A 16,768-nucleotide genomic window follows, 5' to 3' on the forward strand; every position below is an offset into this window, starting at 1 on the left:
ACCATGGCCCAATAATTGAGCCAAGAGCAGGTGTTCATGAATCATTCGCTAATGGGTGTGCCCATAAGCAGAGCATGAGTGTCAGCAGCATAAATTTGTCCCAGTATCTTTGTCAAATTCTCAACCATTATAACTACTGACTATAAAAACATGTAGGGACAAAATAAGAAAGATCCAGAATAGTATGAACAGCAGTTTTCTGAACAGAAATGAAATTGTAAAAAGATGTCTTATGAACCCAGCCAACAGGATGCTACAATAATTCAAGCAGGACACAACCAGGGCATGAACCAAAATCTTGGCTGTCTCAGTAGTGAGACACTGGTGGATTCTATAAATGGTCATTAAAAGGAAATAGTAGGTTTTCACATTTTTAATAAAAAGATTTTAAGGACAATCTATCACTAGTGTATACTGTTTGGTGCCTAACAATTGGCAAGACAAGCAACTTGAAACTCCAATGAAAATAGGAAGGGATAATAAGATTAATGTAGAACACAGTAATCTTTGTTTATTCATCTTCGGTTTAAGACGGGGAACACATCCAATCTGAAGTCCTGCCTAGGCAGATGAAAAGACATACAATATCATCCTGAGTAAACACAGATAAATAGATCTAAAAGTCACCATCTATACTATATTTTTAACTTTGAAAGGAAATCAGAGAATATATAGAATGTATAAGAAATCCAATGCTGAGCCCTGAGAAACTCTCACTGACAGTAGGAAGGACTAAGAATTTACCTTTTGAGAAAGATAAGATTGCAATTATTGAAATGTCATACTTGTCAAGGGAACGCCATTGTTAAAGTAAAATATTTGGTGGTCAAAGGTATAAAAAACAACAAATAGCTTCAATAGCAGTAGTAATAATGATTTACCTCGGCCAATGTCAGGTTAATATGAGCCAATGTGGACTCCATAGAGCAGGGGTGTCAAACTCACGTCATCACGGTGGCGTCATGTGACGTATCGGGACTTTTTTCTCCTTTGCCAAACTGGGCAGGTATGGGTCCAGCACATGACGCATCTGGCCCACGGGCCATGAGTTTGACACCCCTGCCATAGAGTTTCCTGCATGAAAACATAATTGGAGTGGGTCCTAGAGATACTGGTATAAAGGTGAAGCAAGAACTGAGAACTATTATTTCAAGAACATTATATTAAAAAAGGGAAGGGGGAGCAATGGGTGAAAGTTAAAATGAACACAAGGATCAAACTGAGGCTTTTAAACAAATGGCATATATAAGCTTGTCTTTCAGACCCAGGAAAATCCTAATCCTTTTTTTGATGCAAATTCAGTTAACATGGTCAGATCAGGTTGAAGAATGTTTTTTAAAAGTACATAGGTGCTAGGTCATAATATGGCTTTATAGTTTATTTATTTATTTAGTCAAGCGATTATAAAATAACAGGTATAAGTATAAACATAATTATGAATACATGAAATGGATACATATAAGAAAAATAAAACAAAAAAATAAAAGAAACAATAGGACAGGGACGGTAGGCACGTTGGTGCACTTATGCACGCCCCCTACAGACCTCTTAGGAAAGGGGTGAGGTCAATAGTAGACAGTCTAAGGTTAAAGTTTTTGGGGTTTGGGGAAGAAACCACAGACTCAGGTAGAGTATTCCAGACATTGACCACTCTGTTGCTGAAGTCGTATTTCCTGCAATCAAGTTTGGTGCGGTTTACCTTGAGTTTGTATCTATTGTTTGCTCTTGTATTGTTATGGTTGAAGCTGAAGTATTCATTGACAGGTAGTACATTGCAATGTATAATTTTATATACTATACTTAGATTGGACCGAAGCAAACATTTTAGGCTGCACTCATTGAAAGTCAATACAGAGGCCAAGCATAGGTGAAATGTGCTCTTAACAAAACATGCCATATAATCAGGTTGCTGTATACTGAATCAATTACAACTTCTACATGATATTCAAATGTAATATCATGTGTAGTCCATTGCAGTAATGCAACCAATGATGCAGACATGATTTAACTGCAGTGAGGTTAGAAAATAGAACAGCAGCATATACTTTATTGACTATTTTAAATATATATATATATATATATATATATATATATATATATATATATATATATATATATATATATATACATATATATATATATATATATATATATATATATATATAAACAGCAAGACCACAGCTCACCAGCTCAAATCCCCCAGTAACTAAGACCAACCTGAGCACAACCAAGCCCCCACCTGAACAGAACACACCTCCAGCCAATCAGAACATGGCCAACCCCCAACCAATCAGAACACAGCCAAACCCCCAACCAATGAGAACACACCCCCACCCAATCAGAACACAGCCAAGCCCCCACCCAATCAAGTCACACCCCACTAGCAGTTAAAAGGAAGAAGCAGCTGCAAGCTCACATCACTCTGAGAAGCACAGAGCTGAAGACAGAAGCCTGAAGATGATGAATGAGACTTCATCGAAACGTTGCCTAGATACTTCCAATCTTACGCGGGAGAAAACCCGAATAACCAAAGATCCATATATATATATATATATATAAATAATTCAGCTTTGTTCGGTATTTTCCCACGTCATTATAGTTGTGCTTTTAAAGTTGTAGCTTTGCAGAATCTCATCTGCCATCATCAGGCTTCTGTATGGTGTTTGTCTGTGGATACAGAATACAGAAGCCTGATGATGGCAGATGAGATTCTGCCGAAACGTTTCTACAACTTTAAAAGCACAACTATAATGACGTGGGAAAATACCCGAACAAAGCTGAATACCATACATGTAAGTACCCGCGAAAGCTTAAGAAAACAAATATATATATATATTCATTAAAACTTTTTAAACAGATGATAAAAATTGTCATTAAATGGATTTAAACTAATACCATAAATAAGGAGAAAAAAGAAAAAAGCAAGAAAGCAATGAGAAAGCAAAATGTATAAGAAAAAATCCTGCCTAATTATCAAAGCCATAAATCACAATTCATTTTGATGGGAAAATCCCGTAAGAGGTTTCAAGTCAGCAATAAATGTAGATAGCATCATTCTGTAATCAAAGTTAGTTTATCTGTCTCAGCAAGATGTCAATTTCACCAACCATTCTTCCATAGTGGATAATGCTGAATTTTCCCATCTCTCTGCATATAACATTGCTGCAGATTAAATTGTGCATACACCCCAAAGCCCTTTTCTGAGAGACAAGCAGTTAAGAAGTGTGAAAAAATATTTCAAAGATGAAATAATCTTTGTATTTTACAACAGATAACACTAGTGCTAAGAAGAGGGTGATAATCTTAAATTTGAACATTTGGGAAGTGAGTCAAATTGTGGTCATCTGGTAGTTCCCATCAACTTTAATTCCTTTAAAATCACTAGTAATTTGCACATTGAGATAGCAGCCTGGTCTTTAAAATAAAATAAAAACCAAGCAAACTCATCTAATAAACCAAAAGGTAGTATGTGCCCTTTCAGATCCTAAAACACCTCTCCCAATATACTTTACCATTGATTGCTGGGTTACAGGTGGCTGTGCATTGAAATTTACCACACATTTGGAAGGATAGAATGAATGGCCAAGGCTCTGTCCTAATCACTTTCATTTGTTTCACCGAAACAAATTGCACTTGATCCCTTGGGTTACAATTGCATAGGCAAGTATTCTGAACTGTTAATTTGGCTCTCAAAATCTTTTTAAAAAACACGTAGCAAACATCTATTCAATGGGAGAGCAAACTGTAGAGCTTCTTGTCCAGCATTGTTGGAACAGCCAAAATGCAGACAGCTCTGTGTCACCATCTAGCGGTTGCCTGGATTTTGGCAGCCTAGAATCTGTTACCTGGGGGATCTTTAGTCAAAAGCATACATCAATACAAGGTAGTGCCCCGTTTGATAAGGCATGTCTTACTTAAGGCTGCCAAATCCTGGAAAACACCACGTGGCAGAAGAAAAAAAACAAAATTTCCTAAAGATGGAAATGTCTTGCCCACTAGTTTTCTGGCCGTTTCACCCATACTGGGCCACCAAAGCTGGGTGAAATAGTGTGGGAAATAAAGCAAAGATTAGAAGTGAAATCCGTTGTGGAAGAGGGTAAACATTTAACTTTAATGGGGATTCAAACCAGTTAAAAACCCAGCAGACTCATAAACGTAGTCCTGGCAGCAAGGGAAGCACTTTCCACATTAGAAAACCCTCGAGGCAGGCTATAAAAGTTATAGTATAACTTAGTCGGGTGTGTCACATCCTAAAAGATAAAAGTGCCACAAGCGGGGCAGATAAAACTTCCACGTGAAGTACAAGCAGGGACGTTAAATAAAGGCACCACATCGTTCCTACCCTCGCTTTACCACCAACCCCCCCCCCCCGCCCGGGAAGATACTAAGTCTGCTGACAGAAAGAGAAGGCGGGGCGGAGCCAGTGGAATATTCCAAACGGTTAACATGACGATGGCGAAGGGGAGGGGTTTTGCCTCAGCGCGAAGTCACGCTCCCCTCCCTCCCTCTCGCCCGCCTCTTTCTCGGCCGGATGAAATTTCTCACCCGCTCGAGTTGGAGAGGGGCGCGTCCTCTGGCGCTGATGTCAGCGCACGCCCCTGCGTGGGGGGCGGAGACAAGCGAGGCTGCTGCAGTAGCAGCCCTGCTCCAGTTCCCAGCCTGCCCCGCGGCTCCATTTGAGCCCCATCTTGAGCGAGGGGAGTGAGCAGTTTGAAATTCAGCTCCTTCGGCGGCGCAGAGGAACGGAGCGTGCGCGGCGCTTTTCAGAAAAGGGGGAAAGGAGCCCGGCCGCTCCGCCTCGCTGCCACCTGGCTCTGCAGTCGGGGAAATTGCTTTGGCGGCACGGAGCGAGCGACCCCGCCGCGTCTAGGAGGCCCGCCCGCCTGAGGGGGCCGCTGTGACCGGACTCGTTCTCGTCCCCTCTTTTCTCTCCTTCCCAGAAGATGATGCGTCTGGTGCTGATCTCCAGGTAGAGCGGGGAGGCAGGGCGGCCTGCGCCTCAGGGACGCCTCGCCGGCTGCCGCCGCCGCCGCCGCCCCTCTCCGAAAGCTTGCGGACGGATCAGTGGCGTTGGCCCGCCTTGGGAATCCCGGGTCTGGCCGGAAGCCCGGCAGCGGAGCGGCTTGAGTGATAGCGCCACCCCGGCCGCGCAACCCGAGAACGGCTGTGAAAGGAACCTCAGCTGCGAAAGGGGACAGCGGAACTCGCGGAGAGGCGAGAAGAGGAGGAGGAGGAGGTGGCGGCACCGCCGCCGCCTGCCCGCCAAGGGGCCCGCCGCTTTACTCAAGGGGAGGAAGAGGAGGAGCTCGGCCACCGCCCCCCTTCCCTTTTTGCCTCGTCTCCAACCCCAGGCCTGGTGACCGCCTGCTGAGCCCGGACTGCGTCGGGAGGCCGGAGGAATGTGCGAGACGGCCAGCGACTGCGCCGTAGAGAGAACGTGATCTCCTCCTCCTCCTCCTCCTCCTCGCTACGCCCGGCCAGGCTCGTGTGGTGGCCAGCTCGGACCCCTTTCAAGGTCCTCACCTAGTTTTCGTCGACTCCGGCGAGGGCAGGTGGGCGGAACCCGCGTCTCTCTCGCGAAGGAGCCATGTCCAAGATGCCGGCCAAGAAAAAAAGCTGTTTCCAGATCACAAGTGTGACGACGGCCCAGGTGGCTAGCAGCATCACGGAGGACACCGAGAGTTTGGACGACCCGGATGAATCCCGCACCGAGGATGTTTCATCGGAGATTTTCGATGTGTCCCGTGCTACCGACTATGGACCTGAAGATGTGTGTGAACGCAGCTCCTCTGAGGAAACTCTCAACAATGTGGGTGATGCTGAGACTCCAGGGACGGTCTCTCCCAATTTGCTTCTGGATGGCCAAGTTGCTGCTGCTGCTGTTGCTGCAGCTTCTGGAGGGATACAGCCGCCGCCTTCTCCTGCTGTGCCTGTTGCCAATGGAGGAGCGGTTCCCAGGAGCACTGTGATGCCTTCAGCGACTGCCAGCCAAGCCTGCTCAGTAGCGACAGGAGGCAGCAGTGTGCAACCAGCTGCTGGTCCGCCAGCCATGCCTCTAACAGCTGCTGCCGCATGCAGTTCTCGCTTCAGAGTGATCAAGCTAGACCATGGTACTGGAGAGCCGTTTAGACGGGGACGATGGACGTGTATGGAATACTATGATCGGGACTCGGATGGTGGGACTGTGTTATCCAGGACTGGTGATTGCATTAGACACAACAGTACTTTCGAACAAGTTGTTCAAGATAGGGACAGTGGCTTAGGTGCTACTGGTAGTTCGTTGATTGTCTCAGGTGTGGCAACTTCTGTGCATGGCCCTGACTCCTTAGCTGACAGTTCTGTTACTGCTGTTTCACAGCTACTCCAGCCAGAGAAAATAAACCAGCCCTCTCCACAGCAGCCTAATTTTGTTATTGGCCAGCAGCCTCACAGTAATGCTCAGCCAATCTATTCAGGAGCCACAGTAGCAGGCCAGCAGGTGATGGGGCCTCTGTTGCAGACACAGGTAAATGCACAGAGCATGGGGCCAGCTGGGCCTAATGGGAAAGGCTTACCATCTACGAATGTAGCAATAGCTCAGCCAGGTTTGCCTATGCCACAACAGCAAGCAAATGTACCAGTGGCACAGACTCAGCAGTTTGCTTACTCTCAGTCACAGATGACACCAGTACACATGGTGTCAGCCCAGACTCCTGGTCAGCCAGAATACATTCAGCATATGACAGTAATGCAGTCTCAAGGAACTACACAACAGGCTGCTTCTGGCTCAGTCACAGGCACTGGAGCTTCCAGTCTTCCAGCAGCACAGGTAGTTGGTCAGAATCCTCCACCTCTAGCACCAGTGATGGGAGTTGCTTCACCAGCAGGCGAAACAATAGGACAGGGATCTGGGCTAATGCAGGGTGGCCTGACAACTCCACTTCAGACTGTAATTTCTCAACCAGGAGGTGTGGTACAGCAAGGCATTGGACATGCAGGGGCTGTTCAACAGAAATCCATGACTCAGCAGCAAATGGGTGGAAGCAGTCAAGTGGCTGGTACTCCACACAGTATAGTCTCCGGAGTTCAGAATGTGCCTGTAGCTGTACCTGGTACTACTGTGCCTAATGTGTCTACAACTTCTGTTACTATGCCAAATGCCTCTGTTACTTTAGTCCAATCTCAGCTGACCAGCCATACAACTGTCAGTAGAAGTTCCAGTGTTGTCCAGCAACATATTGGCCTTCCATTAATGCAAGGCACAAGCAGCGTACCTACGAATATACCACAATCTAACATTGGACAATTTCAGACACAGCCTTTAGGCCAGATTGATGATACTAGAAGAAAATCTGAACCCCTACCTCAACCACCACTTTCTCTTGTTGCTGAAAACAAACTTCATGTGAAGCCACCTATTCCGGACAGTTTAACAAACCCTCTTAATTTACCTGCAACTACTCCTATGAACAGTCTTGCCAGCACTGTCTTTGGCATATCTATTCCTGTTGATGGTGATGAAGACAGGTATTTATTTTTTATATTTTCTAAATGGAATGTATTGTTGGAAACACATTTTACTGGAATGTTTATTGAGTTTAAATACATGTTAAATCTCTTTCAAGGTACTTGCTGATAAGAAAGGCAAGTAGGATAAATTTTAACCTCTCTGGTTCATTACTAAACTATGTTGCAAAACTATGTGGAAAACTTCATAAGATCTTAAGGAAATGAGATCATAGACATTAAATAAAAAAGATAAACTTCTATTCTGCTGAAAAGAGTTACAGTAACTCTTGAATCTATCAAGTACATTTGGTAACTTGAAAATAAATACTTTATTTCATTTTTCTTTAGCATGAACTAGAAATAATTAAATTTAGCCTTATTAACTGGACTGTCGACTTATTCTACCAAATAACTAATTATATATTTTCACAAATTTCATAAAAAGTTTTTAAGTGAAAGAAAACATGAGGAAATAAATATAGTCTGGAATATATACCTTCCAGGAGTTCTATTGTAAATCTGCAGATATTAAACAAAAGGTACTACTTAGGAAAAAAGAGATCATAGAGGTAAAGAAGGGTCCACATTGACTTGCTTTTTTAATGGAACCTTTTATTATTGTTACAGGTATGTGTGTATTTCATAAGGAACATAAAATCTTAACACACTATTCTTTCTTAAAGGATGTTTGCTGAAATGCATGCTACACTTAAATTGAATGGGATTGGCTTTCTGAAAAGAAATTGCTTAGAATTGCAATTTTTTTTAAAAAACCCAATAACAATATGTTCTTGTTTGAAATAAATTGTACCAGACCTTTCCTAGGTTTTGGAATTCCATAGATAAAATATTTCTTAATGGTTTCTTTGAACAAAGTACCAAATTTGGAAATGTAGAGCTCCCTCATTTGTTGAAGTATCAAAATGCTTTAAGGAAATACAATTCAGTAAGACGTTTATATGTAAAAGGTGTAATCACAAAAGTAAAGTAAGGGAATAAAAAGTTCATATTAAAAAAAAGGATATGCAGAAAATGCTGATCTTTTCTGTGAAGCTGAACGTTCTTAATTAAGACTGGTTCTGACACAGCTTTATAAAAGTTAATGCAAGGAAACCTAAAAATGTTGAGCAAGAAATAGTTTATATCTAAATTTGCAATTCTAAAATTCACCTTGGAAATATTTTCCAAGATTTCTCAGTTAATATGTATAGGCTTACTCTGTTGGTTTTTCTTCAAAAATATACAATAACTTCCCCTAAAATATTTATTTCAACTTTCAATCATGTAGAATTGTGATCTATACCAGGATATTCTGTTCTGTTTAAGTTGAAAGCATGATATAAAAGTTATCCACTTGGAGAAATAACAAACTAATATATGTATGAAATCTTATTGTGGACAAATCTACTCACTTTTAAATGCAACAAGAATCTTTTCTCATTACAGCAATTGACAGTTCATCATCAATTGAATATTACATATATAATTCATGATTGCTGTGATTTATTAAAGATAAACCATCCAATAATAGAGGCATGCATCTTTATATTATTATTATGTATCTTTATTCTAACTTCTGGTCTTATTTCCATAGCTTGAAGTCAATAAAAGATAAATCTCATAGCAACTTTGCTACTAATACCCACAAGGTTTAAGTGTTAATGGATTAATTATGTCTCAATATAAAATGGTTTAATATATGTGTAGGATAATTCCAAGCAAGTTTCACTAAAATTTTCAGACCATCGTAAGCTTGCAATCTTGATTTTCCAGTTGGATTGTGCCTGTTAAAGTCCCGTGTTCACGGTATCCTTGAATAATATATGTGTAATACCTATTTTTGAACTGATTTCATTTCATTTTCTGATTATTCTTATAGTATAATTCATTCAGTCACAAATAATCAGTAGTCATGTGTATAACCAAATGAAAATGATATTGCAGTTTTACACAGCCCTCATCTCACAACTGACAGAATGATAATAGTGTACTCATGTACATAATGTTCAAACATAATGTCTTTCTCTTCCCTCCTTTCTATGATAGAATTTCCACAACAGCAGAAGGATGATTTTTGTGTGAGAAAGCAAGAAATAAATTGTAAAAAATAGGGAGAAGTGTATTTTATAATTAAGAGATAGCATTAGCCTGGTTTAAAATTTATATGGTTACTGTAACTTAAGATTCTTCCAGTTAATTGGTTTCCATCGAAAATGACAGTCTGGGATGCTCAGGAGAAACTTGTTATTTTTAGCAGGTAGTTACTTATTTCTGTGTACTTATGTTATATTGCTTAGCTACTATTCCAGTTAAATTTTGAGGCAAAGTAGTTCTAAAATAAATCAGCATTGTAATCAAAATATCAGGTTTTTAATCTATCCTATTGAAGTAAAATACTACTACAAATCAGTGCCCAGAATTAGTTCTGAAACAATTTGTTGGTATTACAATACTGTTTGTTTGGTGTGGGTTGTTTTTTTTTTTTTTGAAAGATTTGGGATAGGTTGGAATTTCTTGTTTAATATGAATGATTTAAAAGCACATATTCTTTTGCTAACATTGTTTTGTTACTTGGTAAAGTTTATTACAGTTTTATGTGATTTTGTACCCTGTTATTATCATGATTGTTTAAAATGACATTGGAAATGTATTTTCTCATTGATGGTCTTCAGAATTCAGTGGGAATTGAGTGGGTCTGATATTCATCAACAGAAAAATTACACAATCATTGGATTCATAAAATATTCCAAGTAATATAATTGCTTAGTTATGGCTTAGTGTCATGTGAACAGAGGAAACTTTGTTCAACAGATTATGACAGTATAATTCATTCAGTTAATTTATCACAGTATATGGTTTTGAATTGGTAGTATGCAAACATTCCAAATCTGAAAACATAGTTGAAAAGTAAATTGATCTGCTTGCTCCAAAGCTGACATAATTTTTCTACTTTGGTTTAATAAATGTCCTCTATGGGATCTATCAAATTAATAAATATATGAAGCTACATTTTTACTTTTTAAATTAGTAAATGCTTTATCACATTCAAATAAAAATAGTGTTAAATAAATTAGTATATATTAGATTGCTAAACTTATATTCTTTTAGATCCACAGACTTTTTAAGAAATATAATAAGCTCACTATTATACTTTGGCTTTTGTGAAAACATATTTTAAACTCTCCTTTTTCAATTGGTGGATACATGGTATAATAAACACCATAGACTGAATAGAAAGATTTAGTTATCAGTATGAACTGTATGGGCTACAACCCAGAATTTTGATGAATGCCTGCAATGTGAACTTTCAGTAGTCACCACTAGATGATTGAACATTTCTTCACAACTACCTTTGTGTTATATTTAAAAATGTATTTGTATAGTGTCCAAATTTGTGATACAATATTATAAAGGTAAAACTAACCTTTTGAGGCTTTTTTCTTCATAGAAGAAAAACTTAAGTTAGCTTTAACATTGATGATGGTCTCTTGATCCATTGTTCGTAGCATTTTATAATGCTATATAATGCTAATTCTATTTGAAGGCTAGATTTAAAAAGATGGTACAAACTGAAAATAGTAGGCTCTAGGCTCTACTCGCATCCTGTTATTATTGATTTCCCCTTCCCAGTTGTTTCTTGAGCTTGCTAACAGGTATAACCATCAGGTTTTCATTCTCAACCCAGTTCAAGGCTTATGTGAATCCTTTGAGATTGACTGTAGTTCTATATAATTAACTGCATGGGATAACAACAGATTTTCTTACACATTCATCAAAATATATGAGTGTTAAAGTCATTCCAATACTTTCTAAATCTATTACATTCATAAGATACACAGAACATGCTGTAACTGTAGCTTTTGATATTTTACATTATTAAACAGGATGGTCTAAATGTTCTGGAATTGGAACCTCACTTCTTGGGATATAGTTAAAGGAGAAACTGAATGCAAGGAATAGTCCTAAATTGTCCTAAATTTTAGTGGCAGTTACCTGGCATATTATTAAACTTGTATAATTATCTTTCTAGAATAGGTGTGTCTAGGCCACGTGGCCCTTGACAGCTATTAATGCTAGCCCAAGATAATAAAAAATACAAATAAAAAAAGTTTGTTATTTATGTACATTAACTGTATTTGATTTATACGCAGCCCAAGGCAGCAAGTCAAAAGATTGGATAACCATGTTCTAGACTTTTTAAAAATAATTTTAAAATTATTTTATTAAAACTCTTCCACTTATTTATTAGAATAACAGGATCTTGCCAAGTTCAGATACATACATCAAGTCTTTTATTTAGCAAAAATAGTAATTTTTAATATCAGTGACACATATATCCGCTCTCTATTAAACAGTTATATTAAGTATTTTGATTATTGATATATACTTAATATTTTTCATAAAGGATTTAAAAAAAATGTTAGTAGTAGTTTGTCCTAATACTGTTTCATTAGATAAGCAAATTTCCCTTTTTCTATTATGCACTGAATTTTTTGGCACTGAGTTACAGAGCTAGATTGAGCTTGGTATTTATCTCTAAATAACTTGACCCCTGCTATAATTGATCAGAAAAGAAGTTATCTTGCTCTTTATACCCATGAAGGGATTCCCTGAAATAAATATGAGCGTCACATTTGCTTGTAAGTGTCCTAATAGACTTATTGCACTGACTAATGAAAAATGGGTTCTCTATTATTTTTATGTTCATTTATTTGATCCTGTAGTTGGTGATGACTAAATTAGAATCACCCCAAATGAAAAATAAATTTAGAATATATTGAGATTGGAGCAGAGAAATGACATGGCATTGAAAAGGCAATGACGAATGTAGGTCAAATATCAGCAAATGAAATAAAGGAAAAAGTATAATCTTTATATAGTTCCATTTCTGAAGTAGCTTGCTTAAGTCCAATAAAATTTTTAGGGTTTAGGTTAGTTGAATGGAGTAAAGCTGTCTATTTAGTGGCATCCAAAAAGATCTTTGTGATCTGATTAGATGTTAGAAATATGATTTTTGTAATATAGTTGTCAAAGTCTGGAATGCTCTACCTGATTCAGTTGTCTCAGTTACAAATGTTCACAGTTTTAGTCACAAATTGACTTCTGTCAACCTCACTTCATATTTAAGAGGTCCATAAAGGGGACATCCCAAAGTGCACTAATGTGCCTATCATCCCTGTCTTTTTATATTATTTGAGTTTTTGTTTTTGTTCGACAAATTATATAAATAAATATCCCTATTAAAGCTGAGTCTATTATGACTGGATGAGATATCTTAATAGGTTTCCTTTTAAAAATTATTGTAAAGGTCTTTATTTGAAAAACAAGACTAGCCCAGGGATGTCACATGACATATTGTGACTTTTTTCCCCTTTGCGAAACCGGGCATGGGTGTGGCCAGCACGTGATGCATCCGGCCTGCAGGCCGCAAATTTGAAGCCCTGGTTTAGCCACTTTGAATTTTCTCTTGTTAAAAAGGACTGGTCTTTTAACACTTAAAATTAGGAAAAGGGATGTAATTTTGAAATACAACAATATATTTAATATGGTTAATAAGCCAGTGTTAGTTCATATGGATTAACTAAACACCTATCATCAAATTCAGTTCACAAGAAGTCTCCTTTTATTTATTCTATAACTAGACCGGGATAATTTTGAGGTAAGCCATTTTTTTAGTTAGAGAGTTTTTCCAGATGATGCTTTATCTTCCAACAGAATAACAAGCTTTCATGATCTGTTCCAGGAGAATAGGATATCATACCCTGTCTATCTTAGTTCACTAATTTATGATATGGGAAGCTTTTTATAAACTCCTGCACTTCAGTTTTTGTATCTCTCTTCAGCTCTCTACCTTTTAATTTAAAAAAAATCAAAATTCATAATTATATTTTATCCTGAAATTGATGGATGGATGGATGGGAGAGAAAGAGCCAACATGGCAAACTTGTTTAATATTTTCATCACACAACAACCAACCCTGTAAGGTAGGTTGCACTGAGAGAGTGTCTAGTCCAAAGTCTCTCAATTTTCATGCCTAAGGGAGGTCTAGAACTCAATGTTCTTATCATGTTCTATATAGTTAGTAGGAAAAATTCCAGTCTCAAGTTTGCTGAATAAATGTATTTCACTACCTACATTAGCAGGCATGCAGGTTCTATGTTTTAAATATGACATTTTAATGATAAGAAAGAAAACATGTAAGTGGACATTCAGAGTTTATCCTATTTTTACTTTTCCAACATAAGTACCCTATTTTGAACATTTAGAGATCACTGCAATTAGAGAAGAAAATCATTAAAATTATTTCCTTCAGATTAACAATAATTTAGGATAAGAATTATTAGTTTTGTAAGTGTTTTGTATCTAAATTGATCCATAGAACTGATGTTAGATAACAATCTAATAGGTCAAATATTAGGTTTAGCTCTAACCTCTAAAAACAAAAGGAGATATACATTCCAACTTTACCAGATCTCGCAGGAAACTTCCATGTGTGAATCTCATACTTGCCAATCAATTGGAGAAATAGAGAAATGGAACATTCATTGCCAAGTCATCTAGAACTTCAGATGTGAAAACTATAGCCTTACATTTTTTTTGCCATGAAAGTTCTAACCAACATTTAAGACATAAGAATACTGAAGTTTTTTCACACTATTTTATCCTTTTAAAACTTGACTGATAATAAGGCTGCAACAACAATAAGCTAGTGTTTCTTAGTAGATTTTTAGAAAAGTGGAAAGAAACCAATGGCATCTTAATTGATTTAGAAAGTAAATGCTTGATTCAGAACAGTAAAACCAACTCTTGAATATTTTTCTGTTTTAGATGGTGAAAGAAAAATGCTTAAATGTTATTTGATAAATATCAAATTTGAAAAGTAAACCAGTCATGCGTTCCAGCAGAACCCCAAGTAAAATCACTTTTAATCCAAATAGAGAAGGCATATTGAAACAATAGGCAGGCCAAGTTTTCTGTATGGAAAATATTTATAATGTTCTACTAGAGCTACTATCATCCTTCATGTATGCAAGATTTCTTTTTATTGAAATTTGAAAGACTTTTTGTTGTTACTTTCTTTTCAATAAAATGTTTTCATAGGATTATTCAGAGGATAAATCCCTTTTCCAAATTAAATGGGGCAACAATATCTGGCATCTTAAATTACGATTTCAAAGAAATAAATAATTTGGTAAAGAATCTGCTTCTTTGATTACGGATTCCAGATTTGCAGGAAGTTAGAAATGTGGAAAAATACTATGGGACAATCATTATTTTAGCTCATATAATCTAGTTGTTGCAACTGTAGTTTTTGACTGTGAAGCAACTGTGGTTGCTGTGTAGAACAGAAAGTTGCCTAGGGCACACCATCATGGAAGTATACCCCCCTTTCCCATATCAGAACAGATGATGATGCATATAGTTTGAGAACATCCTCTCAGGAAATTGCAAGACACCTTGGATGGTCTCATCATAGCCACACTAGAAGCAATTAGATGATTTTCTTTCTTAAATATCGAATTGTAGCATCTATCTTACTGTGACTATGGTGATATACAGTATTATGGTGATTTTATTATGGTTGTACTTTAATATTTTAATATAGATATAATGTGTGTATATTGGTATAGGTACACACACATACACTTGGTGTGGTGGCCTAGTAATGAAGATGCTTACTTTCCACTCAGAAGGTTGAAAGTTCAATCCTAGATAGTGGCAGATGTTTTTATCCCAGGGTGCAAAAAGAAAATATTTACTGCGTGGAGTCAGGAAGGGCATTTGGCCATTGAATGCTCTGCTCCATCCAGTTGCCCCCAACTCTATCCTGAATTAAGGGATTACAGGGTTGTAAAAGTTGTGTGTGTGTGTCCATATGTATATATTGCTGGTGCATTATTTAAGCTTATATTTGTCTCTGTGTATAATGTTTTATTAATGTTGTATATCAGTGATTGCATGACCTCTGTAGTAGATGCTACACACTCAATAAATTAATAATAAATAAGCTCAGATACTCTCTTAGGCCACTAATAAGATAAAATTGGAAAAAGTATTTTAGAGGAAAAATAGTAGATACAACAATACTGAGTTATGGTTTACTGTACATGTTAGGTGAATTTGAAATGATATAAAATATATAACTAAAGACAAAATGCAATGAACAAATATTTTATACTGCAAATGCATAGTATAGTATATTGTGCCAGCTTCTGTTCAGTTACAGATTCATTGAAACCTATTATTTGACTAGGTGCCAGTGCTACTGGTATATGGTAGACCTAGCTAAGAAACCAATGCTATATAGGTTTAAAACTACTGTTAGGAGCCATGATGGTGCAGTGGTTAGAATGCAGTATTACATGCTAACTTTGCTCACTTCCAGGAGTTTGATTCTGACCAGCTCAAGGTTGACTCAGCCTTCCATCCTTCCGAGTCACTAAAATGAGGAGCCAGATTGTTGGGGGCAATATGCTGACTCTGTAAACCACTTAGAGAGGGATGAAAAGCACTGTGAAGTGGTATATAAAAGTCTAAGCGCTATAGCTATTAGAACAACTATAGTAACAGAATCTTACAAGTCTCAATGTGCTTTCTTCCTCACTTTTTTTTGTGGGATTTAAAGAGGCACCTATCTGAAGTGTTTTCTTACATTTGGTTTTTTTTTTAATGGGTTCAAGCTGCGTTTGTTTGATTGTTGCTGTGGTAACACATCTTCCCACTATCCTTCAGGGCCATTCTCTCTGCCTTCTACATCACTTCTTTTGTCAGCCTCAGTCCTCTTCCCAGAATTTACAGAGTCAGATCATGGAAAGAAAATGCAGGTGTCCTGTTCCCTTCTCTGCCAGCAGTTCCTCCAGATCACTTAACAAATTATGTTATCATTTGTACCCTGAGGGGTGAATCCCTTCCCCTTCGTGTTGCAAGCCTGTTCTTCATCTTCCTGTTCTGGTAATTGTTCCCTCCCCTTTCCATTCTTACATCATGAATATAAATACAACCAAGGTATTTTCCCTATTTATCTGTACTATGGCCCCCTACAAGAAGTGAGACTTTGTCCCATTCTTGTAATGGAAGATAATTCATGTGAACAGCATTTCCCTGGGCATTTGCAATGAAATTGGCATACCAGTTATGGAACATTTGAATCTATCACAGCCCTCCTGTAATCTCTCTTACTTTGGGTAGCCGATTCAGTGGATCAGGTATTTTAAAAGTTTGCCCTTGTGTTAGAGTCCAAAATAGCCTCCACTTCATACTCTTATCCATCTACCAGTAT

At 37.9% G+C, this 16,768-nt stretch overlaps 1 protein-coding gene across 2 annotated transcripts in view; it reads left to right on the forward strand.

Annotated features, from left to right (window-relative positions):
• Positions 1–4,603: 4,603 nt before the first annotated feature.
• Positions 4,604–16,768, forward strand: part of TSC22D2 (TSC22 domain family member 2) — a 36,174-nt gene continuing 24,009 nt past the window's right edge. The window contains exon 1 of one of the 2 annotated variants that reach the window (XM_026664984.2): positions 4,604–7,506. In XM_026664984.2, coding sequence (XP_026520769.1) covers positions 5,588–7,506 — 1,919 coding nt within the window. In that variant the 5' untranslated portion in view covers positions 4,604–5,587. The remainder of the gene's footprint in view (positions 7,507–16,768) is intronic. The other variant, XM_026664991.2, reaches the window with a different exon arrangement.

The sequence above is a fragment of the Notechis scutatus genome, chromosome 4 (assembly GCF_049901735.1).
Source record: "Notechis scutatus isolate UNSWTSFEM ecotype Mainland chromosome 4, rNotScu1.2, whole genome shotgun sequence".
Lineage (NCBI taxonomy): Eukaryota > Metazoa > Chordata > Lepidosauria > Squamata > Elapidae > Notechis > Notechis scutatus.